This window comes from Ailuropoda melanoleuca, chromosome 15 (assembly GCF_002007445.2).
Source record: "Ailuropoda melanoleuca isolate Jingjing chromosome 15, ASM200744v2, whole genome shotgun sequence".
NCBI lineage: Eukaryota > Metazoa > Chordata > Mammalia > Carnivora > Ursidae > Ailuropoda > Ailuropoda melanoleuca.
The window spans coordinates 64387285-64414570 of NC_048232.1; the positions used below are offsets into that span (position 1 = coordinate 64387285).

The 27286-nt window shown below is 39.9% G+C and overlaps 1 protein-coding gene across 5 annotated transcripts in view; it reads left to right on the top strand.

The window, feature by feature from the left end:
* The window catches only part of CRADD (CASP2 and RIPK1 domain containing adaptor with death domain), a 365696-nt gene that overhangs the window by 148431 nt on the left and 189979 nt on the right, over window positions 1-27286 (top strand). For 4 of the 5 annotated variants that reach the window (XM_034643483.1, XM_034643484.1, XM_019802337.2 and 1 more), the window contains exon 3: window positions 18735-19115. In XM_034643483.1, coding sequence (XP_034499374.1) covers window positions 18735-19036 — 302 coding nt within the window. In that variant the 3' untranslated portion in view covers window positions 19037-19115. Of the gene's footprint in view, window positions 1-18734; window positions 19116-27286 lie in introns of those variants that run through there. The other variant, XM_034643485.1, reaches the window with a different exon arrangement.

Here is a 27286-nt window from a genome sequence, read left to right on the forward strand (position 1 = left end):
ATCAGATTTCTGGTTGCTGCCTGTTTGTGGAACATGAAATCAGTTTAATGGTTGAATCAGGATCAAAATAAAATAGGATATCATATAACAAAGATAGCTATTTTTTGTTTTGTTAAACTTTTCATTCAGTTTTATACACACATACATGCACATGCTTCTGATGCATGTGTTTTTTTAAATAAATTTTTGGCTAGAAAACAGAAAAACATAGTCTGGGAAAATTTCCATTGTTTTGAGAATAACAAGGAGTTAAAAGAATCTTTATTAATGATGACTCCATTTTATTTCTGAGGTTCTTTCATAAATTGTTAACTTCAGCTGTTGACTTGCAACTATAGGAAGGCACTGAGTACCCACTAGGCTGGGCATGTGTAGATCACTCGTACTGCACTTCCTCGCCAGGTAATGGTGAAAATGAGCAAATGATTTTTAATTCTTCTGATTTTATTTCCTGCATTATTTTCCTGGTGAAATAAATGAATTAGTCTAGATAGGTAGTTTTCATGCCCAAAGTTCCATGGAGGTGCTTTTGGCATACTGCAAACTATTTGCATAAATAGTTAAATTTGCCCCCTGCTGGATCATTAGCACTGAAAAGTGCCCAGCAGCCTAGTGGGCCTCAATTAATATTTGCCAAATTAGCATATCTATTTTCAGACTACCATTCCGTTTTATGTGAAATTAGGCATATTTGAATTAATTGTTAAAAAGTATTACAGAAGTTTCACTTTGGGCACAAAATTTGAAGTCAGGAAATCCTAAGGAAATTAGAATTTTGTCAAGAGTCACAAAGTTCTGAAGCCAAGCGGAATTCACTGTGGTGCTCAGCCCTTGCGACATGGCAGCGCTCCTGTGCTTTGCCACGTTAGTCTGGCATAGTGTGAGTTATTTGGAATGCGTCTCCTACAGAAAATGCAACTCCTCCGTATGTTTTTTTAAAACTAAAGCTATTTCTTGGGAGCTGTTAGTACCAGACACGTGCTGGGTCCTTACTCTGACTAAGACAGATACACAGTTTCTGTCTGACTAAAACTCATGGTTCACCGTGGTAGATGCCACATGCTTTCCACAGGCAGGTTAACAGCTTTGGGTGGAGCCTGCATTCAGGGTCCCTGTTGTCTCTGAGATTCAGGGTCCTGCCTCTCTGTCCGGATAATGGGCCGGCAAGTCGTCCATGTGGAAGTGGTCTGTCTGACCAATGCTAATTCTGTGAGACTGGCATCTCCCTTGTCTGTGATTCCAAATGGATGTGTGTGTGTGTGTGTGTGTGTGTGTGTGTGTGTGTGTGTGTGTTGCGTGTGCTAGGTTTCCATTGCATTTGCAGGCAGTTACAACATCTGCACCTTCCCTCCTGAACTGCATTTAAGACAAGCTGAAAGCATTCCATACCTTTATGCTTGATTTTCTAAGCTTGATAGGATGTCCCATTTATCCCAACACAAATTAAATCTTGTTAGTCTCATTCCATCAATCTGTCCAAATCACTTTAATTGATTATGTCAGTCACCACATTCATAGTCCCTTGCAATTGTGGGAAGGCAGCAACTTAAAAAACCTACCTTCTCTCCCTCTCCCCCAGTTGCTGTTAAGAGGACTGGAAGTTTCACTTGTAAGATTATTGTTGTGCCATAGCTTTGAAAGATTTTGCTTGGTAATTTACATGATCTTCATCTCCTTTTATTTCTTTGGTCTTATTGCTAAGCCATTCAGCCCAGTGGAACACCATCAAAGAAATGTACTTCGGGTGCCTGGAGTCAGCTGTCTGTAAGCACTCACCAGTGCTCTTATCCTTTTTCTAGGCAGGTTTAGTGCTGATAAGGAAAGCCTATCTATCAGAATTGTTATTTTATAATTTATAATATGCAGTCAAAGCTTCTTCAATTAACTCTCTTTACTCTTTACTGCCCAGGAACCAGCGGCAAAGATAATATCAAGGGTCTCTGGGGGCAGCCTGTTTCCTTTAGTTTGGGTATCAATTTAAATATTGATGTTTTGATCTTGAAGACTAAAACAGAGTTACAGATATTTTAAAACAATTTTGAAAAGTTTGAAGAACAGTCATCCGTGGGAAATAATGTGATTAAAGAGTTCATTTTGCCTATTTAGAGAAGGGGAAAACCCCAAATTTATATTTGTATAATGGAACTTCCATATAAAGAACTCTTAATATCATTTTCTTGTCGCCTCTGAAAAAAGCAGTGTTGTCATTAATGTTGAGAATTTGCGTTAGTCACTTACGCACTCTGGGTAATCTACAAGGCACTTTGGAATTTTGTCTCTCAACATCTGTACCCTGTTTTTAATTTCAAAAGGTAGTTTTTAAGCACATGTTTCAATAAACCAAGTAATTTTTGCCACCTGCAAGTAAATTTGTAACTTAGAAATACTAGAAACAGAGCTGCATTATGACTTGCATGGGCTGGAGGCACTCTTGCCTTTGTCGCCCCTTCCTCCATTAAAAAAAAAAAAAAGATGTCTTATGACTCTGTTGTTATAAAGATGAATATATTAGTATTATATACTCAAAAATTTTCTTTGACCTGAAATTCATTTCTTCTTCTCATTTTAAAAAGAAATTAAAACATTTTCATGGGCTTCAAAAAGTATTATGGGCTCTCATGGGCTCTCTTCCCTGTCCCCACTGGGCCTAATGGATAAATAGACTCTGAGTAGAAGTTATTTTTCCTTTTTAGTTTATTAATTGTACTTTTGTGTTTAATGTCCATATTTTTTTAAGTGGGAAAGAACAACTTCATTTCTGTAGAGCATCTCTTTTAAACTCAATAAGCAGCTGCATATTTGGTGGGAATGACCTGGATCAGCCCTGACTTTTATCAACAACTATTCTGAATAAGATACAGAAGACTTTTAAAGAAATTGGTAAAACAGAAATGTATGTCCTTTACATAACCGATTCAAACTGGCTACATGGCCTAAAGCTATCAGCATTTACCCATTTTGTAATTTCAAACAGGATATAATGATCATGAAATATCACATTTTCTACTCTTTTTTTTTTTTAAAGATTTTATTTATTTATTTGACAGAGAGAGAGACAGCCAGCGAGAGAGGGAACATAGGCAGGGTGTGGGAGAGGAAGAAGCAGACTCCCAGAGGAGGAGCCTGATGTGGGGCTTGATCCCAGAACACCAGGATCACACCCTGAGCCAAAGGCAGACGCTTAATGACTGAGCCACCCAGGCGCCCCACATTTTCTGCTCTTTTAAATTCCCTTCCTTTCCTATAGCAATGTAAAGCCATGTTTATCTCTTTTCTACTATCTAGTGGTTTTAAGGCTTAACAATAGAAGGTGAAGTGTTACTTCTCATTCATTCATATTCTAATAATGACTCTGTTATGTTTATAAAAATGATACATGTTCATTATAAAGAATCCAAAGAATGCAGAAAAGTATAAAGAAAAGATCACAAATCCTATTACTTAGGAAAAAGCCTCAACAGTAAGTGAACATCCTGTTGGACATCTCTTTAAGCATGTTTGTAGATGGGAAGATGGATGGATGAATGAAAGAAAGAAAGGAAAAGAAAAATGATTTTAGAAAAGTAGGGTTATATGATACATGTTGGTTTTTAAATTTAAAAGCCATTACATTTAATTTTATTTGAATTTAAAATAAATGAAGTGAAAAGAAATTACTGAACTTTGAATAAACAATTTTTTTTCACAGTAGAAAATGTTTTTGGTTTTTTTTTCCTTCTGTGGTTAAGAGATGATGAAGAACTTGATGTTTTTGTTTTTTCTTCTCCCTCAGTTATGTTTCTTGGTAGACATTAGTGCTGTTCACCCAGGTCTCTCCCCATCCTGGGATATAGGAGAATCGTACTTCCTCACTCCCTTCAAGTTAGGTGTGACCTTGTGACTTGCTCTAGCCACAAAATGTGAATGGAAGTGAACAGAGGGTCACTTAGGGATTGATGTATTTAATTGCCAGATCTCTTACTCTTACCCTTTCTTTCCATCTTGGTGACCATGGATGCTCATGTGAATGTGGAGAAATTATATTGAAGCAGCATAGAATGCAGAACCTGCTCATGGATGTGCTGTCCTGAAGAACCATGTGGGCCTACAGTGGTGGGCGTGTGAGAGAAATGAAGTCTTGTTCTGTTAAGTCACTGAGATTTAAGGCTTCTTTCCTACCATAGATAACAGTCTATCCTGACTGCTACCATGTACATTTTAGAAAGTGTTGATTTCCTCTCTGCTATGATAAATGAGATCATTGGCGCTCTCACTGTCTTTCCTTCTTCCTTTCTGGGTTTTGGTTAGTTACATTGCTATCATCACAAAGTCAAGATACAATATTTATATTCTATTCTATAATTTAGCTTTAATTTTGATCACTTGTATTATTTTGATATAGTCAAGGTATATAGCATTATATTCTGTTCAGTTGTTTAAAATTAGTTTTATATTGAAATGAATTCAGTGTCCTGTACTAACCTTTTTACTTTGGCTTTCCTGTTACTGATATCAAGAAACAGGGGCACCTGGGTGGCTCGGTCGGTGAAGTGTCTGCCTTCAGCTCAGGTCATGATCCCAAGATCCTGGGATCGAGCTCCAAGTCAGGCTCCCTGCTCAGAGGGGAGCCTGCTTCTCTCTCTCCCTCTACTACTCTCCCTTTTCCTGCTCTCTCTCTCTCACTCAAATAAATAAATAAAATCTTCAAGAAGAAGAAAGAAAGAAGCAGGTCAAGGGGCTCAGGGCAGACTATCTGGCAGGGGAGCATTGCACCCCAGAGAGGAGAAATATTTTATCATTTGCATTATTTAGAATTTTGGGTACATGTTAATATGAAAAAGTAGACTTTTAGTGGTTTTAATTATTGTTTTTAAATTATCTGTAAACAGTGTGTTCTTTATTGCCTGCATCTGAAGCAAACATTCCCACTGACCCCCCCCCCCCGCCTTGGTGTGCCACTGCTTGTGTCTTCATTTTATTCACTGCACTTAGTAGATAGATCGTCAGGACTTTCGGGGTGCCTGGATGGCTCAGTCCCTTAAGTGTCTGCTTTCGGCTCAGGTCATGATCCCAGGGTCCTGGGATTGAGCCCCACCTCTGGCTCTCTGCTCAGCAGGGAGTCTGCTTCTCCCTCTCACCCTCCCTCTGTACTCTCCCTCTCTCTCTCTCTCAAAAAGATAAATAAAATCTTCAAAAAAAAAAAAAAAGATTGTTCTGAGACTTCTTTTAAAAGTCTTCACAACTAGTTCTTGAGTTTTTATTACTGATTCACTACTGATTACCTATATATTTGGAAATCATTTGGGCTAAGAATAATATTCATAGACTATACTTTATTACCCTTAGAATTTTGGAGGAATTGCTTTTATTATCTTTTACAGTTAAAGTGCTGTCAAAAATTTAAGTGACTTTCTCTTCCTTATAGGCAACTTGCTTTTTCTGCGTGAGGAATTATTTTATTGGAACTGGAAATTCAGTTATTTAGCTAGAATATGTCTCACTGTTGATTTATTCTATATCAGTTATTCCTGATACACAGTATTCTCTTTCATCTTAGAGGTTCTGTTGCTTATTCATTTTAGGGATATTTTCTTGTTTTAGATCCTTGAATACTCTGGGCTGGGTTTTCTACTTTAGGGTTGCCCATTAACCTTCAATGGTTTATATTTTTCTCTCCTCCATAGTCATCATTTTTCTCGAATTACTTTAAATTCTGCCTTTTATCTCTGTTTACCTCAAGTCTTTGCTGAATATAGATAAATTGAATCATGTTAATTCTATTCTTTTGTATTTCTAATTTATGAATTTCATGATGATGCTGTTTTGGTCCTCAATTTATCATTTTAGAATGACAAGCTTCTTTTAAAATCTCATTTTGTTATCTGATTATCTCATTGCTAAGCTCTTGTTTTACTGTATTCATGTTCCTATTATACTCTTATTAAGTTGTTTTATGACAAAATGCTTTCTCTTATTTTTGGCACCTGTGGATTTTGGGTTTGTCAGTTTTTTGGGGTTTTTTTCCACGTAATGTTCCCTTTTTAAATCACTTGTTACTCCAGTATGTTACTCATTTGCCATTCCATTTCATTCCATTTTGTACATGATGGAGTAGCTGGGTTCTGCCTTTGGTGCTCTGATACACTGGGGTGATTTCTCCTTGATCCCCTTCTGACCCTTTGGGGAACTGGCTATTTCCTGTTCTTTAGCTTAAGGGCACATGTAGGCAAAAGAGTCAGGACAGGGGAGTGAGCTCAGCTGAGTTGTTTGTTGTGATGTTGAACACCTGTGCCCAACAGTCTTTCCTGAGACTATGTGAAATGTCTTGGCCTTCTGCTAGGGAAATCCTTGTTGTTCACATTTCTGATCTTCCCATACCTCAGTATAGCAGTTAACATCCTCACTCTACTGATGTCAGAAGAGAAAAAAATAACAATTCATTCCTCTCCAGATTTGAGGATATTAGAGTGAATCTCTCACTTGTTTGTTGAATAATCAATGCAGCTTCAGGGAATCAGGAATTGGAGGGTGGTTCTGCCATCTTTTCTCATTGGCTTATTTTTGTACCTTCTGTTCATTTCCTTAAGTACTGGAGAGGATGAAGACTGGAACCGTCCTCAATTTGCCATATTTACCCAGAAGCCGTCTTGGAATCTGTCTTTCTAACTCTCTTCAAATTAAACATGGTTGTGGCTCAGTTCAGTACAGAAAGTGGGTAGCTGCCTTTGCTTAACCTTGATAGTATTTTATTATTATGAAGTCATGCCCCCTTTTTATTTTCTATTCAGTACCAGATTATGCAATATAATTTCTTTGGTTTTTGAGTGCTAAGTAACCTAAAAGTGGGAGCATTTGGTAACACTCTAGCCATAGAGTAGAAAGCAGAGCTAAGTGAATATATTGTAATTGTAATAGATCATTGCTTTTAATTTGTTTATTTATCCAACAACATTCATTTACGTAGTGAGTGCTGACTGTGTGCTAGGTACTATTTTGGGTGCCTGGGATACATCACTGAACAAAAGCCGACAAAGCTCCATGCGCTGTCTGTCAGAAAGTAGTATGTGGGTATGGGGGATCGCAGAGTGGAATGGGTGTTGCGATTAAGAACAGGGGGATCAGGGGCGCCTGGGTGGCTCAGTCGTTAAGCATTTGCCTTCGGCTCAGGGCGTGATCCCTGCATTCTGAGATCGAGCCCCATGTCGGGCTCCTCCTCTGGAAGCCTGCTTCTTCCTCTCCCACTCCCCCTGCTTGTGTTCCCTCTCTCACTGGCTGTCTATCTCTGTCAAATAAATAAATAAAATCTTAAAAAAAAAAAAAGAACAGGGGGGACAGTCGGGGGGGGGCTCCATTTGATGGAAGTCACATTTGATGGAGGGAGTCAGCGGACGAATATTCCAGGGAGAGGGACCAGCTCATGCAAGGCCCTAAGGTTCCAGGCTGGCTGATAGTTTCAAGGAGCAGGGTGAATGGCAAATTGATGGAGTTGAGTCAGGTCTGTGCAAATACATGAGAAAAATTAATGGCTCAGAAAGTTGTAACATAAACTTTTAATGTTTTTGTACTATTTTTAAACAATGGGTTCTACCAATATTCTCTGTTTTTTGTTGTTGTTGTTGTTGTTTGTTTTTGCTTTGGGAGGCTAAGTTTCCATCTGTGATCTTTAAAAAGCAGAAACAAATTAGCAAAAACCATGATTAAAACTGCAGAAGTCTTTGTTCTGTCTAGAAGACATATAGGGAAAAGTAATGCAACAATAAATGAATAGTTGTTCACTAATGAGAAATCCGAAAGCGTGATCTGTAGAAAAGAAAATTGAAAAAGATAGTATAACATGTTGTAACTAAATGAGGCTTTGGCAATCATCTGGTTTTACTTTTTACAAATGAGAAAACAATCAGAGAGGCTAAATGTCTCACCCCAAGTTATATGGCTAGTTGATGGCACATTCAAATTTAGATAGGACCCAGGCCTGCTAATTCTTAGCCCCCAGCTGTGGCCACCCTACCTCCTGCCTTTTATTTTAGTGAGAACTCAATTATTGCTAATAGTTTTGTTGTTGACCTTCCACGGACTTGATAGTCAAATCAGGTTTTCCATTACAATAAGTATGATTTAGTTGTATTTTGCAACAGGGCCTTGTTATTTGAAGTGGGCGGTCACTTCATCATCCTGGAATCAGTTTTAGAAAGACCAGTTTATTTCTTCACCTCTCTATGAGGACCACATTGTTCTCTGTGATTATCTATCAGAACAAGTGGTTCTAATTCGTTTTCTTTTCAAGGTGCTTTTCTTTCATTTCCAGGCAGCCAGTCTCTCAGCCAAAGGGATTTCTCTGCTGAGCCACTGCACTCAGGGACCAGGTTTCATGTGGGCCCTGGGAGATGATCAGTCAGGTTGGCTTTCTCAGGCTGGTAGTATCCCCAACCTCTCCATTGTCTTCCCTCCCACAATAAACCAATCTCTCTGTCTCAAATATATTCTTTCATTTGTGTGTGTTTTCACTAATGGTGTTGTTTTCAAATATATATATTAAAATTTGCATTGTTATAGGTCTCCTTTTTCTTAATTTTTGCTTTATCCTAACTGTCCAGCATTCCCTTTGTGCCCCCTCATGTTTGATTCTTCCCCTAGTAATGAGCTCAGAGATTGCTTCCAGCAACTTTCTTTCCATAGCGTTTTAGACATGATCTCTCATGAATCTGTATGAGAATATTTCTGGGATCTATAAACCCCAAAACAGGAGAACTGGGTTATAAGGCATATGCATACTTCCTGTCACAAACAATACAACTTTGTGTAAACAGCCTTCTACATGTCCTTTATGGGACTTGCTCAGAGTTCTTCTCCGGTCCCTATACACGGGAGCATGATCGTGTGCCACATTCCAGTCCCCACACGCCTCCTTGCTTGTGGGACGGCTGTGCAGCCCTCGTTCCCACCAGTGATAGATGTAGTTCCGGCATCTCCACATCTCTGCCCAAACTTGGTATTGTCTAGATTTCTAAGCACATAAAGGGATTTATCATTATTGTTTCCATTGTTACTTCTTAAATTTCTGTGTTTGAGCGTCTCTTTCTTTGAGTTTCCCCTAATTTGAGTCACCTTGTCATACCTTCATTCTTTTTTCTCTCTTGGTTTTAGGAGTACCTTGTACAGTCCAGATAGTCCTGCTTCCTGGGTTTTAGACCTTAACAAGTAGCTTTGTCCATTCTGCTCTGTCATCTTGCTTGATGGTCTGCTTCATTGAGCAGAAATCTTTAATTATGATGGAAAAAATTCATCTTTTGGGGATTCTTTCAGAAAGACACTTCCCACTGCTGGCCATAAGGGTAATCTCCATTATTTTTATTAACTTTGTAGGTTTACCTTTCATGTTTTACCTTTATCCACACAGACTCCATCACTGTTTATGGTGTGATGTAAAAATACAGTTTTATTTTTCTCTGTATAATTAGTTTTCCCCACTTTGGAGAAAGCCTTGCTTTTCCCCATTATAAAAATTTAATTGTTATTACAAGGATTGTCATGTTTATGTTATAATAATATCATCCCACCCAGGGCACGAATGACTCTCCATTTATTCAGAACTTGCTTTATGTCTTTTAATTAATGCTTAAAATTTTCCCCATTTAGGTTTTGCGTGATCTTTGCTAATTTAATTTCTAGATCTGTTATAGTTTTTATTGTTTATTGTTTATCATATTTTGTGTTTGGTGGGTTTTTGTTTTAAGTTGTTATCTGACAATTTTACTCAACCCTCTTAATTATTCTAGGGGATTATCTTTTTTTTCCAAAAAAAAAAAAAGATTTATCTATTTTATTTGAGAGAGAGGGTCAGAGGCAGGGGCAGAGGGAGAGCAAGAAAGAGTCTCAAGCAGACTCCGTGCTCAGTGTGAAGTCCAAAGCAGGGCTGGATCTCATGACCCTGAGATCATGACCCAAGCTGAAACCATGCTGGACGCTTCACTGACTATGCCACGCAGGTGTCCCTCTAATGGATTATCTATTGGTCCTGGCCTTTTCTTACATATTGGATCAAATGGTCTGAAAATAGTGATAGTTTTATCTCTTCTTCAAATGCTTATACCTAACTTCTATTTTTTCTTTATAGCTCTGGTTAGGACCTTCACTACTATATACAACAGTAATGGTGACATTGGGCATCCTTGTTTTGTTTCTACCCTTAAAGGGAAAATGTTTAAAAGATACCTATTAAATCAAATGTCTATTGAAGGCTTTTGTAATCTTCACCAAGTTAAGTAGGTTCCCCATATTCCTAATTTTCAAAGAAATATTTTTAAGAAATCATAAATATGTGTCAAATTTTATCAGATACTTTTTTGCATCTATTAAGATAATAGTGACTTATCTCTTTGGACTACTGATGGATCTTGTGATATTAAAATTATTGTAATCCTGTGATAAATTCTGTTTGTTCACAATATATTATTTTAAATAGATCCTTTTTACTCAGTTAATACTTAGGATTTTTGGGGGTGCCTGGGTGGCACAGTCGTTAAGTGTCTGCCTTCAGCTCAGGGCATGATCCCAGTGTTCTGGGATTGAGCTCCACATCAGGCTTCTCCACTGGGAGCCTGCTTCTTCCTCTCCCACTCCCCCTGCTTGTGTTCCCGCTCTCGCTGGCTGTCTCTCTCTCTCAAATAAATAAATAAAATCTTTAAAAATATATATATATATATATATACACTTAGGATTTTTGCATCTAAAATAATAATTGGAAAGAACCTGTAATTTTTCTTTTCTTGTATTCTTAGCCTGTTTGGAACAAAAAGTAAAGCAGCCTAATAAAATAGGCTATAGAACTTTTGTTATTTTTCTATTTTCTAGAGCAACTTACAGAAGATAGGAAATTAAATGTTTCATGAATATTTGATAGAGCTCACCTGTAAAACTGTCTGGGCCGAGGGCTCTTTAGCAGGGGAAGGCTTTGATAGCCATTTCAATGTATTTAATACTTAGGTCTATTCAAGTTTTCTATTTTTATCTGCACCAATTTTGGCATTATATATATCCCAGTATCAGTTCATCTAGATTTAAAAAATGTATTAGTATACTTGTGAGTGTTTATAGATTATTGCTTAGCAATAATCTCCTACTGCCCTGTGAGAACATTTAATACCCTGTCCTGTTAGTCTTGGGCTTGGTCACATGCCTTGCCTTGGTCAATGGAACATCAACCTGCAAAGGCCTTACATGTCCTTGAGGCAAGGTTAGGCTTTTGCTCCTAAAAAGTGGCTACACTAGAAAGGGGCAGTCTCTCTCTCTCTATCTCTCTCTTTTTAAAGATTTTATTTATTTATTTATTTATTTATTTATTTATTTATTTATTTAATGGGGGGGTACAAGCAGGAGGAGCAGCAGAGGCAGAGGGAGAAACAGGCTCCCCACTGAACAAGTAGCCCAATGTGGGACTCAATCCCAGGACCCCAGGATCATGACCTGAGCCGAAGGCAGAGGCTTAACTGACTGAGCCATCCAGGTGTCCCAAAAGGGGCAGTCTCTTAGCTTACCTTTTTTTCTGGTCCACAAACTGAAAGCATATGATACTGTCATCGGTGATAGAGGATCACTGCAGCAGTGGTTTGGGAAGGGTGATATATTACCAAATTCTGCAAAGTAATGTATATAGTTTTTAAAAGTGCAACCCCAAGTCCAACCGCGTGGAACTCATATATACTTACAACCGTGGTTATATCACAAAATAACTGTAGTGTAAAAAGGAATTTTATAGGGGGCGCTTTGGTGGCTCAGTAGGTTTGAAGGCTCAGCCTTCAGCTCAGGTCATGATCCCGGGGTCCTGGGATCGATCCCCGTGTCTGGCTCTCTGTTCAGCAGGGAGCCTGCTTCTCCCTCTGCCCCTCTCCCTGACTCATGCTCTCTCACACGCTCTCAAATAAATAAATAAAATATCTTTTTTAAAGAAGGAATTTTTTATAGTTAAGACCCTTTCGAACTGTTATTGTAGATTCCTAAGCATAGATTTATCTGAGTCTCCTAGCAGCTGCTTATGGATCTGCTATGCCTTTCCTTTACTCCATAACTGTGCTTCTGAATCCTGTATAGTTCCCCCTTTTTAGGTCACCATTAAGGTAGCCATGTATTATAGAATATAGATCAAAAAGGGGAGGTTGACCAGGCAGGACGCTGGGCTTGTGGATTTTCCTTCATTTGGAGATTGCACACTCAGCCAGGATAGACCAGGGGGTGCTGTCCATACAAAGATTTGTTGGAAGAAATGACTTCTTTTTTTGGAACAAGTAAGAAACTCAGAAGCACATAGCTAATGGAGATGGTGAATTGGAAACTTGACTTGGAAGAACATTTTTAAGAATACGATGAGTTTTTTTCCCCCTCCCTTCCCCTATGATCTTCTGTTTTGTTTTTTAAATTCCACATGGGTGAAATCATATGATAATTGTCTTTCTCTTAACTATAGGAACCAAACTGAGGTTTGCTTTAGGGGAGGCGGGTGGGGGGATGGGGTAACTGGGTGATGGGCATTAAGGAGGGCATGTGATGTCATGACCACTGGGTGTTTTATGCAACTGATGAATCACTGAACTCTGCCTCTGAAACTAATAATATACTATATGTTAATTAATAGAATTTAAATAAAAATTTTAAAAAAGAATATGATAAGCTACTGTACATTGAGTTCCATATCGTGGTCAGCAAGGGGCTAAAGGTTGGAGGAGGGCAAGAAGTAGAAGACATGATCTCTGCCCATAAGGAGCTTGGGAGACAGAAGCATCCTCTAAGAAACAAAAAAGTTAAGTGTGAAACTTTTAGATTCTAAATGCAATAGGACTCTAAATGCAATAGGAATTGGAAAGGAGATTTTTGGTTTGAGGCCAGAGCAGTGGTTAATTAGGTATGAGTGAGAGAGGAGGAGATAGTTGGAGATGTAATAACCACAGAGATGGGAGGGGGGATGGACGGGAGGGTACGTAGGGAGATGGGGAGTGGGGCATTTATCTCTTCAAATGGATGGCTTCATTGTGGTAGATGGGTTTGGTAGAGAATGTTGTTTTGTTTGAAACATGGGAGTCTTAACTTCACTGAAATGGGATTAAAGAGTTGCATGCAAGAGTTAGGATCTGTTTAAGAGAGAACATTCTGTCAGTACAGAAGGAGCTAACTCCCTGCTTAGGATATTTAAAACTAGTTGATTTATGTCACAGTATCTGGTGGTTCTTAACCAGGCACATTACTGCCTCACCCCCGGGTATGTGGACTTGTGCGCTCAGGCTGGGGTGTTACTAGCGTGTCGGAGGTGCAGGCCATGGATGTAAAGACCCCGCCCTGCACTGGAGAGCCCTGCATGATAGATGGTCCTGCCTGAAATGCCCGTGATGCACTTGTTGAGAAACACCAGACTTCCACACTTCAGTCATTTGGGTTCTACTGGTTCCATTTTTGCTGTATCTTTGTACCACCTGTACTGCTAACTTACTGCCTTTATTTAAATTTACTTTTTATTTAAAAATTTACTTTTTTATTACTTTTGTGTCATTCTATATCTGCTTTTTAACTTTTATTTACTTAATTCTTGCAGTCATGAGTTTGAAATGTTATTTATACTTTTCTAATTGTATTAGAATAGATACATGACTGTTCTAATACAGAATGTTCACCCATGGACCACCTGATATCCTCTTGTACATTGCTCGTGGTATGCACATCAAGCTCTGAGAAACAGTGGCTAGATGGTCACGGTGGATTAATTTATAGCTTGACCTGATTTTATATAGCATATCCTTGGATGTTGAGACTACAGCCTTGGGACTCTCGTTTTTTAAGTAACTTCACATTCAGCAGAATTCACACATTAGAAGGGCCTCGTGAGGATACTTCTCCCGCTCGAGGTCAGATAGCACAAACAGCTGTTATTGTCTCTTCATGTCTGGAAGGTCTCTTTGGAAGGGCCTGATGTTCTCTTGGCTGGGTAGTGCTTCCGTGCCAGTTATCTTTGCTCCAGACTTTGTCCACAGACTGCTGGCCATCTCCCAGTTATGGGGCAGTATTCCCAAGGAGTATGTGACCCTGAAAGTGCAGAGGAATGAGACCAAATACTGCCCTCACTCCCAAATAATTGGCCCAAAGCCGATGTTGCATTAATAGTTGGCCAGGAGTGAGAATGGTGACGGAGTAGCAGAACCACAGAGGCTCCCGCCCCAACACCCGATGAGCTGAACCAAAAAACAGTTAAGAACAGAAACATTCGCCAGCATCAACCAAACAAAAAAAACCAATCACAACTTTTATGTCATGTACTTTGAAAAGCGGCAGGCCCTTTCCAAAGAAGGGCAACACCCCACCCTGAGCCTTCAGAAGCAATCCTGGGAAAAGAAGGGAAGTGTACTAAATCCTAAGGACCCCTACTAATTCAGATCTGTGTGAAAGAAGCTGGTGGAGGAGGTGAGTAGATGGCCTTGGTAAATGTCAGGAGACATTGTCAGCAGATGTTGCTTTCCTAGGCAACCCAGGCCAGGCCACCTCTGCGCTGAGCTATAGGAAAGAGACCGTAGGAGTGAGTGGGCCCAGGCTAGGCAGAGCAGGCTCCGGTATAAGACGTTTCATCGGCTTCCAAAAGAGAGAGCAGCACACTGGACCCCCAGCCAGGGCAGGCCTAGTGTCTCCTACCTCTCCTCTGTGGCAGAGCATTGCGTAGAAAGCATCAGCCAACCACAAATTGTAGCTCAGAGGGAGAGCTTTTTTTGTGAAAAGTAAACATAAAACCAGTTGGGCCTGAGCGGAAACCAGGTGCAAAAAAACTCAATCTCACAAATATTTCATGCTATCGGAGGACTCAGGATCAATTCAGTGGAAATAAAAACTCAAGGTCATTATGATGAAACAACAATGAGATTTATTTTTATTTTTATTTTTAATTGTAATTAAATATATATAACATGAAACTTGCCATCTTTTCCATTTTTAGGTATACAGTTCAGTAGTGCTAAGTACATTCATATTGTGCAGCCAACCTCCAGAACTCTTTTCATCTTGCAAAACTGACTACCCATTAAACAATTCCCCATTCTCCCCACCCTGTCCCCGGTAACCACCGTTCTTTCCATCTCAATGAATTTGACTACTGCAGGTACCTCATAGGAATGGGTTCATAGAGGACTTGTTCTTCGTTGACTGGCTTATTTCACTTAGCGTAATGTCCTCAGGTCTCACGCATGTTATAGCTTGAGTCAGAATGTTTTCCCTTTTAAGACTAAATAATATTCTAATGTATAATATACTACATTTTGTTTCCTCTTCCATTCCTTGATAGACGCTTGGATTGCTTCCACTTTTTGCTATTGGGAACAGGGCTGCTCTGAAGATGGGTGTATAAATATCTCTGAGTCACTGCTTTCAGTCCTTTTGGGTATATGACCCAGAAGTAGAACTGCTAGATTGTATGATAACCCATGTTTCATTGTTTAAGGAGCCACCATACTCCTTTCTGTAGCAGCCGTGCCATTTTACATCCTCACCAACACCCGGGTTGGGCTCTGCTCTCATTTAAGAGTCTGCTTGTGATTCACTCCCTCCCACTCTGCCCCTCCCACTGGTGCTCTCTCTCTCTCTCTTTCTCTCTAAAAACAAATGAGTAAATCTAAAAAAAAAAAAAAAAGATAGATTGAGGAGCCAAGAAAAGAAATTGAGGAAAAAACACAGTACAGGGTTTGAACCAGAAAAAAACAAAACAAAATAAAACAGCATAAACATAACCAAATATCAAATGAATGGCATAGGGGAAAGGCATGAGATGATCACAGGAAAGGAGTTAGAGTAATAAGAAAATGATAGCTATGGTGGATGGGGAAAGCCATCTAGCATCTGGGGTAGAAAAAGAATGCAGAGATACGACACAGGAAAATTTTTCTGAAAGGGAGGAAGAGCTAAATCTTTGGTCAGAAGATCATGTGATATATCTGGAAAAGCAGATAGAGAATGACCAAGATATACCCTTACCTAAAGCTTCAGTACTATAAGCTCCAGACCGAAAAAGCAAGTTATACAAAATGGTGGATGGTCAAGTTGGTGTCAGAATTCTCCATACCAACATTGCCCTCCATAAAATAGGAGCACAATCTACAAAGTTGTGAGAGGAATAGGATTTCTTAAATAATGTAAAATTTTATTTATAATTTAAAAGCATAATATTAAAATAATATGAAATTGTTTTCATAAATATTAAGTTATTATTCAATAGTGAAAGCAGTAAGCAGACAGTCTTGATCTGAAGGAACTCAAGGAGTATAGTGACCATGAGTATTTCTTGATAAAAATCACCTTATGATGAAATTGACCCAAATGACTCAAATCAGTGGGTGATGGGTATTAAGGAAGGCACTTATTGTGATGAGCCCTGGGTGCGATATATAAGTGACGAATCACTAAATTTGACTCTTGAAACTAATATTACACTGTATGTTAACTAACTAGAATTTATAGGGAAAAAAACAGATGCAGGAGTTGAAAAGCCATGGTTTAAAAAAAAAGTAACAACAGAAAAGAAATGATGAACATTCAAACCATGATAATGTAGTTTTAAGACTAAACAGCTTAGGGGGAGATTATTGTTACAGAAGCGTAAAAATGTTACACACAACAAAACAAAATTATATAAGCAATGGGGGTGCCTGGGGGGCTCAGTCAGTTAAGCGTCCAACTCTTGATTTCAGCTCAGGTCACGATCTCAGGGTTGTGAGATCGAGCCCCGTGTCGGGCTCTGTGCTGGGCATGGAGCCTACTTAAGAATCTCTTTCCTTCTCTCTGCCCCTTGCCCCCTGCTCGTGCATGTGTGTTTTCTCTCTCTCTAAAGAAAAAAAAAAGAGATATAGGCAAGAAAAATGATGAGGTATGATGAAAGGAAGAAGAAATAGCAAGTGTTAATTATAGAATGTTAATGTGAAAATATATAGTTTACCTCTTAAATTTTCATGTACTTTTTTCTCAGCATTAAATCTTTTGTGTGTCTATATGTGTTGCTGTTGTTGTTTAAATAATTAACTATAGCCATTATGATATAATAATTAACTAAAAGCCATTGAGTTTTCATTTCTGTTTCTTTTTTTTTCTGTTGTATTCAAGCAAAATTAAATAACCCTTATGAGAAAAAAAGCTATTAATACAGTATATGTGTTTGAAGAGATGTCCAGAATGATGTTCGCCAACTCTAAGTACAGTGGTGGGTTATTGGATGACTTGTTTTCTCCTTTGTACTTTTTTATGTTGCTTGAATTTTTTTAATGGGCCCACATTTTATAAAACTGCCCGTATTTTTATAAAAGCCATAAAATCATTACTGTTAATATAAAATATTGGTCAGTAGTATTGTCATTATTCTAGTTGTTTCTTAATCATTTAAAAAAAAAATTACAGTCTTGTCTTGACAAACACCAGAAAGAGCCCTTGACAGTATTTTTGCAACTCGTTCCTAAGATATTGGCAACCATCTTGGGGCGAAAGGCATGTGCAGTGGAAAACATGAGCTATTCTAATAGGATGCTTTTTGCCTTCTTACTGAATTCATAAATCTAAACAATGAGCTGGTGAGTGTGAAGTGGGGTTGACTCAGATTCCCGTGATGCTGGTGACAGAAAGTGTAGTGCAAGTGTAGTGCTGTTTGTTGAACACATGGCTGAACGAGGAATATGAAAAGCTCACTTCTTGTTCGGGCCTAACCAATAAGCAGCACCAGGATTTGGGGCGTTTGGAGTGCTTCTCAATCTCTGCACTTCCCTACGCTGAACTTTCTTTTCTTGAATTTGCCATGGTCTCCTGCCTCCGGGCCTTTGCACAGGCAATTCCCTCTGCCCAGGGCACACTTCCTTACCTTTTCCTTCATTGGGCTCTTTCTCATGTTCAGGGCTTAGCTTTAGCCTCCTTCCTCTAGAAGGCCTTCTGCATTGTAACTGATGGTACTTCTTCCTCGATATGCCTGGCACATCTGTAGTCACTCACTCGGTGTCAGAGTTCCTCAGCAGACTGGCTTCGGGGAGACTGGGACCTAGAAGTGCAAGGTCAGGTTCTCTCATTGTCAGTCCGCAGCATATGCCCTCTCTTCCTCCTCTGGGCTCTACCAGGGTGGTAACTCTCCTCCTGCTACCTCATGGCCTCTACGTTTTCTTTTTTTCTCAGCAGGCCTCTTCGGTTCCGCTTCTGTTAGAAACTGCAACTTTTCTTGGTAATGTTCAAGTTTATCAGGAGAGAGTAGCTGTTCTGTTTAGCCCATGTCCCTCCAGCGCTAGCCATTCCTGCAGGAGAGAGTGTCACCCCTGTGCCCAGAGGCCAGTGCCAGAGGGAACTTGGGCCCAGGCTGGCATTCTTAATTCCCTCTGAACCCTCTGCTTGGCCTCTCTGGTAAAAGAGATGCAAGTGAAGAAAGCATGTTATAAAGTGGTATCTGCCATGAAATCCTAAACATAGGTTTTGTATATACAAGACCAAAAAGAAAGATCAAATCATTATCAGTGCATTTCTCTGATGGGATTTCTAGTTATTTTTATTTTCGTTTTCACATTGTCTGTAATAAACATTTTCATAGATGCTAAAAGGTATTTTGTAAGCTCCTCTATATGACCTTTTCCTGAGCAGCTCCCAAGAAGACTAGGGGGAGTTGGCCCTACCAGATGAAGCAGCGTGCTGTTCTAGTCACATTTTTCATCTCTGCCCCCATCTGATGTGTTTGTTTGCTCTTTTCACCCTCATGTCTTTCTTTTCCCCAGATGATGGGATGACTGGCATCCCGCCGCACATCCTCAACAGTTCCCCATCGGACCAGCAGATCAACCAGCTGGCCCAGAGGCTGGGCCCCGAGTGGGAGCCCGTGGTGCTGTCTCTGGGCCTGTCCCAGACGGATATCTACCGCTGTAAGGCCAACCACCCGCACAACGTGCAGTCACAGATGGTGGAGGCCTTCGTCCGCTGGCGGCAGCGCTATGGGCAGCAGGCCACCTTCCGAAGCTTGCACAGGGGCCTGCAGGCCGTGGAGGTGGACCCCTCGGTGCTCCAGCACATGTTGGAGTGATGGGATCTCCCTCTATCAACCCACGGGGGAGTGTGTACCCAAGTTGCGTGTGCGGAATCCTGACTTTCTCCCAGGGCAGGTAGTTTTTGGGGCTTTGGTGGGGGAGTGGGGTGGGGGGTGGGGGTGTTTTTCTTTTTAATGATCTGTAGATGAAAGGAGAAAAGGGGATTTCCAGTTGATCCAGTAATCTGAAAGGCCAGATTATTCAGTAGCTCTACCACATTGACTTGACAATTCATTGTTTTTAATTGCTTGAAGATTGCGTTGTTTTAATTATGCAGGTTTTAATTGTGTGAGTGCCTTTTAATAAACTGGTAAACTCATAATGGCTCAAAAAATTACTGTTCTCATATTCCATGCAGGTATCATATATATATATTTACATACACATGTAATATTATATATTATATATAATATTATATATTATGTATTTATATAATATATAAAGCATCTACTTTGATTTGCCTGGGAACTAAACTGTGGACTTTGCTATTAATGATGATGATAATAAAAAGTGAATTACTATATATAATGTGGCCTTTCATGAGACAGTGTTGTTTTTTTTCTCATTCCTGTAGTGCATAGATTAAGGGTGTAAAATTACAGTAGTTCTTTTTTTGAAACAGAATTACTAGTAATAATAAAATGGTAACTTTTTCCAGTCAGGATAAATCGCTGAGACAGGGTTTCTGAATTAAATTTAAGACACTGAAGCTCCCTGCAAGACCAGTTCAGGTGCCAGCATGCATCCCTGAGCCCTTCATCTTTAAGAGATTCCTTAAGAAAATCCTGTGTTTAAGGGATTTAGTTGGAGGACAAAAGAGGGTGTGGTCTTTCCACTGATGTTGTAGTGATTGAAGTATTATGCTCCTAAGGGCTATGACTTAGTCTTTTGTCTTCTTATTAATGACACATGGGATTTGTCAAACGCTTTACTGTTTTCAAGGTTTTTCATGTATGTGATCGCATTTGGGCCTCACAAAGATCCTGTGAAGTAGTTGGGCAAGAGAGGTGAGCCTCTTTTCTGTAGTGAGATTAAGTGATTTGCTGAGGGGTGAATGAGCTAGAATATGTCTTTGGAGCTTGAGTCCTGTTCTCCTCCTGCTAGCAGCATCGCCGTGGACAAGCTGCCCCTCATCTCTAACCCTGTACAAAAGAGGACATGGTTGTCGTCCCCCCCCCTCCCCGTTCCAAGATTTTTGTGGTAATGAAAGGAATGATGTCTGCCAAGGGCTTGTCTTAGTGCCTGGCCCTTAGCGCTCAGAAATGGTAACTGTTCATTTGCTGCTATGTTTGCACATGGATAAAGTTCACAGGCAGAGCTGGTTAGCGGCTAAAGCTGAGGGCACTGCAGGAGGAAGTACTGTTACCATGTTTCCTGAAAAGCTTTAACATGTGATGTAATTTACTAACTTTACCATGGGTCCAATCAAGAGAGGACAGGTGAACATTCCCAGTCTGTGATCTGTTCTTCTGAGCAATTGGGGAATCTATTTCCTAATCCTAACCTAACTCAGGATTTTGTTCAAAGGGAAAAAATTATACTTTCTATCTCTCTCTATTCCAGGACAAGTATAGAATGATAAAGTTGAACATGAGATGAGTGTTCCAAAAGATGACAGTGGCATGTCGATTGCATCCTCTCAGATATCTGGCAGCCATATTCCCTTTACTAAAAATGATCAGTTACCTCACAATTCAACAAACAGTTCCAAAGGATGGTCTGCTGGCCTCATCAGCTTTAATTTTCCATTTTGTAGCCCAGCTATTAATTCATTGTTTTGTAAAATTCTCAGACTTTTGGCCCCATCACTGCACTAGTGATAGACTGTACTTCTGTGGCATCTTCAACAAACCTCCTGCCATTCTGAATCTTGGACTTGTTAGGTTGCTATTTGTCCCCCTGAGTTTGCTAGTAGCGAGTTGCTTTGGCTTTTGGTCTCACCACCTTTATGGCCAGGGAGTATGGCTGGGCTCTGCCGCCTCTGACTAGATGGCATTTTAGAAGTGGGTCTGATGATTAGCTAATTCATCTTCCCACCACTTGCTTGGAATCAGAATCTATCATGCACAAAGACACTTTGGTGCTCTGTGAGCAGTGAAGGAAAATTTGTGATGAACTGGCCCATCCTGGGCTTCCAGGGCCATTAGAGAGCTCTGACTTGTTGCCCTTAATGAGGAGGGTGTCCCCACCATCAAATGGCAGCTGTACTTGCTGGACCTGCTCACATTCTTGCAGGAGATTTGCAGAATGCAAGAACAGAGCACCTAAGTCACTACCTCATTTCTGCCTCTGGCTGTGGAAAGTGATGCTGAATGGCATATGCCTATCTCCTGGGAGAATTGGGTAGGTGCGTGCCTGCAAGGAGTCCATGTGTTTTTGCATGGTAGAAGATTCTACAGTTCCAGAGGCTACCTACTCCCAACAGAATTCTGAATGAGTACAGTGCGGCAACAGAGTGTTTGCAAGCACTGACCAAAAAAATATAAAGTCTTGCTCCGCTTTGGTTTGGAATGCACATGAATGTATATTCATGAGTATGTCCTCTTACTTTTTAAAAACTGTAACTTTTATGAAATTTTTCTCAGTACAAGAATAGTGCATGCTCATTATAGCAGTTTAGAAAATAACGAATGAGCAAGAATAAAAAAAATAAAAATTACCCCTACTCCGTCTTCCAAAGATAACCACTATGACACCCCAGTTTTAGCCTCTACCCCCAGTTACTTTCCTATGGCTGCATATTCTTTTTATAAAATGAGATTGTATCAAAGCAACTATAACTACAATAATTAGTTAAAGGACACACAAAATTAAAAGATGTAGGTATCCACAGTCTCAGTTTTTGAAATAAACTACAAAGCTGTAGTAATCAAAAGTATGGTATGGAAAAACAAACAAACAAAAAAAACCAAACAAACAAAAAACAAAAGTATGGTATGGGCACAAAAATAGATGCCTGGCTCAATGGAACAGAATGGTGAGCCCAGAAACAAACCCATGCATATATGGTTAATTAATCTATAATGGAGGAGACAAGAATATAAAATGGGGAAAAGACAGTCTCTTCAACAAATGGTGGTGGGAAAACTGGACAGTTATATACAAAAGAATGAAATTGAACCACTTTCTCACACCATTCACAAAAATAATCTCAAAATGGATTAAAGACCTAAATGTGAGACCTAAAACTATAAAACTCCTAAAAGAAAACACAGGCAATAATCTCTTAGACATCAACCTTAATAATATATTTATGGATATGTTCTCAGGCAAGGGAAACAAAAGCAAATAGAAACTATTAAGACTATACCAAACTAAGAAGCTTCTGCACAGCAAAAAAAAAAAAGCCATCAACAAGATGAAAAAGCAACCTACTGAATGGGAGAAAATATTTGCAAAGATATATCTGATAAGGAGTTAATATCAAATATATAAAGAGCTCATGTAACTCAACACCAGAAAAACAAATAATCCAATTAAAAAATGGGCAGAGACCTTAATAGACATTTTTCTGAAGAAGACAGGTGGCCAGCAGACACATGAAAAGATGCTCAGTGTCACTCATCATCAGGGAAATGCATATCAAAACCACAACGAGATATCACCTCACACCTGTCAGAATGGCTAAAATCAAAAAGATAAGAAATAACAAGTGTTGATGAGGATGTGGAGAAAAGGGAACCCTTGTGCACTGTTGGAGGGAATGAAAATTGGTGCAGCCACTGTGGAAGACAGTATGGAGAATCCTCAAAAAACCAAAAATAGAAGTACCATACAATCCAGTAATTCCACTTCTGGAAATTTACCCAGAGAAAATGAAAACGCTAGTTTGAAAACCTATCCTCACCCCTGTGTTTACTGCAGCATTATTTACAGTAACCAAGAGATGGAAGCAACCTAAGTATCCATCGATAGATGAATGGATAAAGAAGAGGTGGCATACATATACAATGGAGTATTCCTCAGCCATAAAAAAGAATGAAATCTTGCCATCTGTGACAACATAGATGCAATTTTAGTGTATTATGCTAAGTGAAATAAATCCGATCGAAAAAGACGAATACCGTATGATTTCACTTTATGTGGAATCTAAAAAACAAAACAAATGAACAAATAAAACAAAACAGAAACAGGCTAATATGTACAGAAAAGAAAATGTTGGTTATGGGGTGTGGGGAGGGGATGGGTCTGGAGGGCAGGTGAAATAGATTAAGGGGATTACGAGGTATAAACTTCCAGTTATAAAGTAAATAAGTCGTGAGGACACAATGTACAGCATAGGGAACATAGTCAATAATATTGTAATAACTTTGTATAATGACATATATTAACTAGATTTGTCATGGGGATCATTTCATTATGTGTAAAAACATCGAATCACTGTGATGTACACCTGAAAAAACAGGATATTGTATGTCAGTTATATTTCAATAAAAAAATGGGATTGTATTGTATATGCTGTTTTACAGTTGGCTTCTTTTATTTAACATATAGCTATCTTTCCATGTCGTTAAAGATTTTTCTGTACCAGGGATTTTCATTGTCCTTTGTGTTTGGAGCACACTTTCAAGTCCTATCATTTTCAGCAGCATGTTTGAAGGAATTTAAAAAACTCTAGCTACTGAATGTAAGAATGTCTTTCGCTGTCAAAATATCCGCCATGATCCCACTGTTTGCCTGATCCCCCTTTAGAGCCATGTCATTGCTTGCGGAGAGCTTTCTGCCGCTCCTACTACCGTACACGCATATCCTGAATTTCCCATAAATATTCTGGGCTTAATCTGAGCTTTTTATTTATTCCTCACAGCAGGAAGCCCTCTCCACCGCTCTGTGCGACCCACTCAGCTCCGTGTTCCATTTGTACAAGCATATGTGTTCTGGTGGCCGAGCGGGAGTTGGTGTGTGTGGCTGCTGTTCTCCACTGTCATGTGTGGCGGTGGCATACTGTGCCTGCGTAGGCACGCGTCATCACTTGTTAACCGCTTTCCTATTCCATGAGAGGGATCTTTAGGTGGTTTTTGCTCTGTCACTTTTATAAGCAGTGATGTGATGTAAGGGAGTTACTTGTTAAATGTTTACATTCAGCAGAAATTCCAGTGAGTTGGATCCCTCTTTTGTTTAGCTCCAGACATATTTAAATTTTATTATCAATTAGTTTTATTACATAGCAAACCGCCCCAACATGTGTTGGCTTAAAATGTAGCTCACAGTTCTGGGAGCCGGTTGGACTGTTCCGATGCGGGTCAGCGCGGCGAATGTCCACCGGACTCCGGCATCTGTGGTCAGCCGGCCAGCTGGCTGAGGCGGGATGATCCGGGGTGGCCTCGCTTGCATGCCTGGCACGTGGCGTGCTATTGCCTGCAGCGATAGAGGTGTCTCGGTCACACGTCTCTACTCGTTAAGTTTGCCCTGCCTTCTTCACTTGGCACTGGTGGCCAGAGTCCTATGGGCAGCAAGAGGCAAACTGCAGTGGGCAAGCACTTTTCAAGCCTCTGTTTGCCTCCCTTTTGCTAATATTCTGTGGGCTGACGCGAATCCTAAAGCCAGCCTGGAGTCAATGTGGGAGGGCTCTATCGAACAGCATTGGGAGAGGGAGGGCAATAATTTAGGTACATTTTTTGCAACCTATTACAGCCAATATTTTTAAATTGAGAATTCTGGGTCCTTTGTTTTCTGGGAAAAACAAAGTTTGGCTATTCTGGATCCCCCTTGTCACGTTGCAGTAATGGGCAGGCCCCTTGCAGAGCGCCACCCTCCTCACCTTCGACAGAATGTACACTTCTCACCCAGCTCCTCCCTCTGCTGTGTCACCTGCTCAGCCCCCACAGACATTTACACATACGGCCTCTGGGCATACATCCGGGAAGATTCTTAGGATACACTTAGGATTGCACATATTTTTAAAAACAACTTTGACTTTCTAAAACTTTAAAAAAAATTATTTTAAAAACTACTTTTGCTTGAGCAGAATATAATGGGTTGGTTTTAAATGCCAGTTAATTCCCCCAAATTTCAGTGGTCCCTGCGGAAGTTCTTGCCTGGGGTGCATGCACATGCACCCGCACGCGCACGCACACACACACCCCCACACCCCCACACACACGTACACACACACACACGCAACTGAGGCAGTAGAATGAGTCTGTCTTCATCCCTTTCTCTTAAGAATTCCCTCGAAGTGGTAGTTCTGGAAGGAGACTCCCCTCATTCAGTTATTCAGGAGACATTTACTGAGAAGCTACTATAAGCCAGTCGCTCTGCTAGGTGGGGAAGCACAAAGATGACCAGTAAATACACAGTCCTCCAGGAGCTCACTGTTTGGCCGATGAGACCAATGTGGATTGGATCTCTAATCACGGCATGCTACAGTGAGGTCCGTAAAGTTTCTAACAGTGTCAGGTACAGAAAAATGTTTCGCTAAATCGTTGAGCTGAATTATTTTAGCTATCAGGGTTTTTCTTATATTCTTCACCCTCCCAGGCCCCTAAGAAGCGTGAAAGTCAGAATCACCTTTTCCTGTTGTGATTTGCAGTATGGAAATAGAAAGTACATGGTCCTTCAATGCTTTTTACCAGGACTCTGAAAATAAGGAATATGAACTGGTAAGCCAATTCAGAGCATATTCAGAATTGGGATGGAATTCTGATCTAACATGTACGTGACTGTCATTAAATGAATCCTTACAAACATTGAGCTTCTGATTTGTGTAAGCTATCAGAGATACAAAGATAAATAAGACATAGGTCCTGCCCTGTAGGATCTTAGCCTGTTGGGGAGACACACCTAACAGCCAGCAATTATGATACTGTTTGGCCAGCACAGAGGAGGGAGCAAGTAAGTTGGCCACAGAGGAGGTAGCACTTCAATTGGGCTTTTGTAAGTTCTGCCCAAGTTAGTATGTTGGTCCCTTTGGGGGACACTAATGCATATGGACACCAGAATTCCACTTAATTTATTTATTTGATATCCAGTTTGACAAATAGCACTTCTTGCCATGGGTCTACAGGATGCTTTCCTGGTGCTGTCGCAAAGGAATTTAGAAATAAAGGGAATCTTATTTATAGACTAAGTGACCAATATCATCCAGTTCTGTACATTGAGACAAGACATTGAGAAAGGTGTGGTTTATTTTTCCCCAGTAGAAGTGGATCAGGCTTCAGATTTTAGATATCAGGCATATTTGGGGGTTCTTTGTGCCATTCCTAGCCCTTAGTTCTTCCTCTGAAAGACCCACAGATTAAAATTAGATGTTGCTGGCATACTGGGAATGTTTTTAATGTAATAACTGCCTGTTTACTTCTTAGAATCATAAACAGAACTTAGAAGAACAGGGATGTCTATCTTGTTGGCATTTACTATTTTTGTAGGAAAATTAAAGTCTCACAAAGACACAGTTCAGTGAGCCAATTAAGCCTTGTTTGTTAAAATTATGTAAAATATATGGCAATGATTCTGAAAGCTATTATTAATTCAAAACATAGGCCATGAAATCCAGGTTTGAGTACTTAAGAAGGAAAAAATAGACCCAATGTCTTGATAATATTTATATGTCTTCATTTCATTTTCACATTCTGTCTCTGGCCAGTGCTGTTTTTAGTGTCAGATTACATTCCTAATGGAGAATATTTGTGGGAAATATTTGCTATGGTCTGAATGCTTGTGTTTCCCCTCCACCCCCATTTATACATTGAAATTCTAACCCCCAAAATTGAGGGTCTCAGGAGATGGGGCCTTTGGGAGGTGATTAGATCATCAGAGTGGAGCCCTCATGAAGAGACCCCACAGAGCTTCCTAGCTTCTTCCTCTGAGTGAGGATACAGTGAGAAAACCCCAGTTCTGAGCCAGAAGAGGTCCTAGAACATGACCATGTGCTGCCTCGCTCTTGAATTTCCCAGCCTCCAGAGCTGTGAGCTGTAAGTTTTTGTTGTTTATAAGCTACCCAATCTGTGGTATTTTGTTACAGCAGCACGAACAGACTGCGACACTATAAAATGGTTTAGATCAAATAATTATTATTCTTTCTTTTGGTGGCATATAACCTCCTTCTTGTCAGCTTCTAGGAGATGGATGATTTAATCAGGACTTTGCTGATACCACAGTCTTGAGCATGACTTCTTGGCTCGTTGCTGATCCCAGGAAAAGACTGAGTGCCTACAAATGAAGTAAGTCAGTCCATTCATAGACTAGTGGTGAACTTAGTGCCTCTGGCTGTCATGGCCAAGGATGAGGGGGATCTGTCTAGGGAA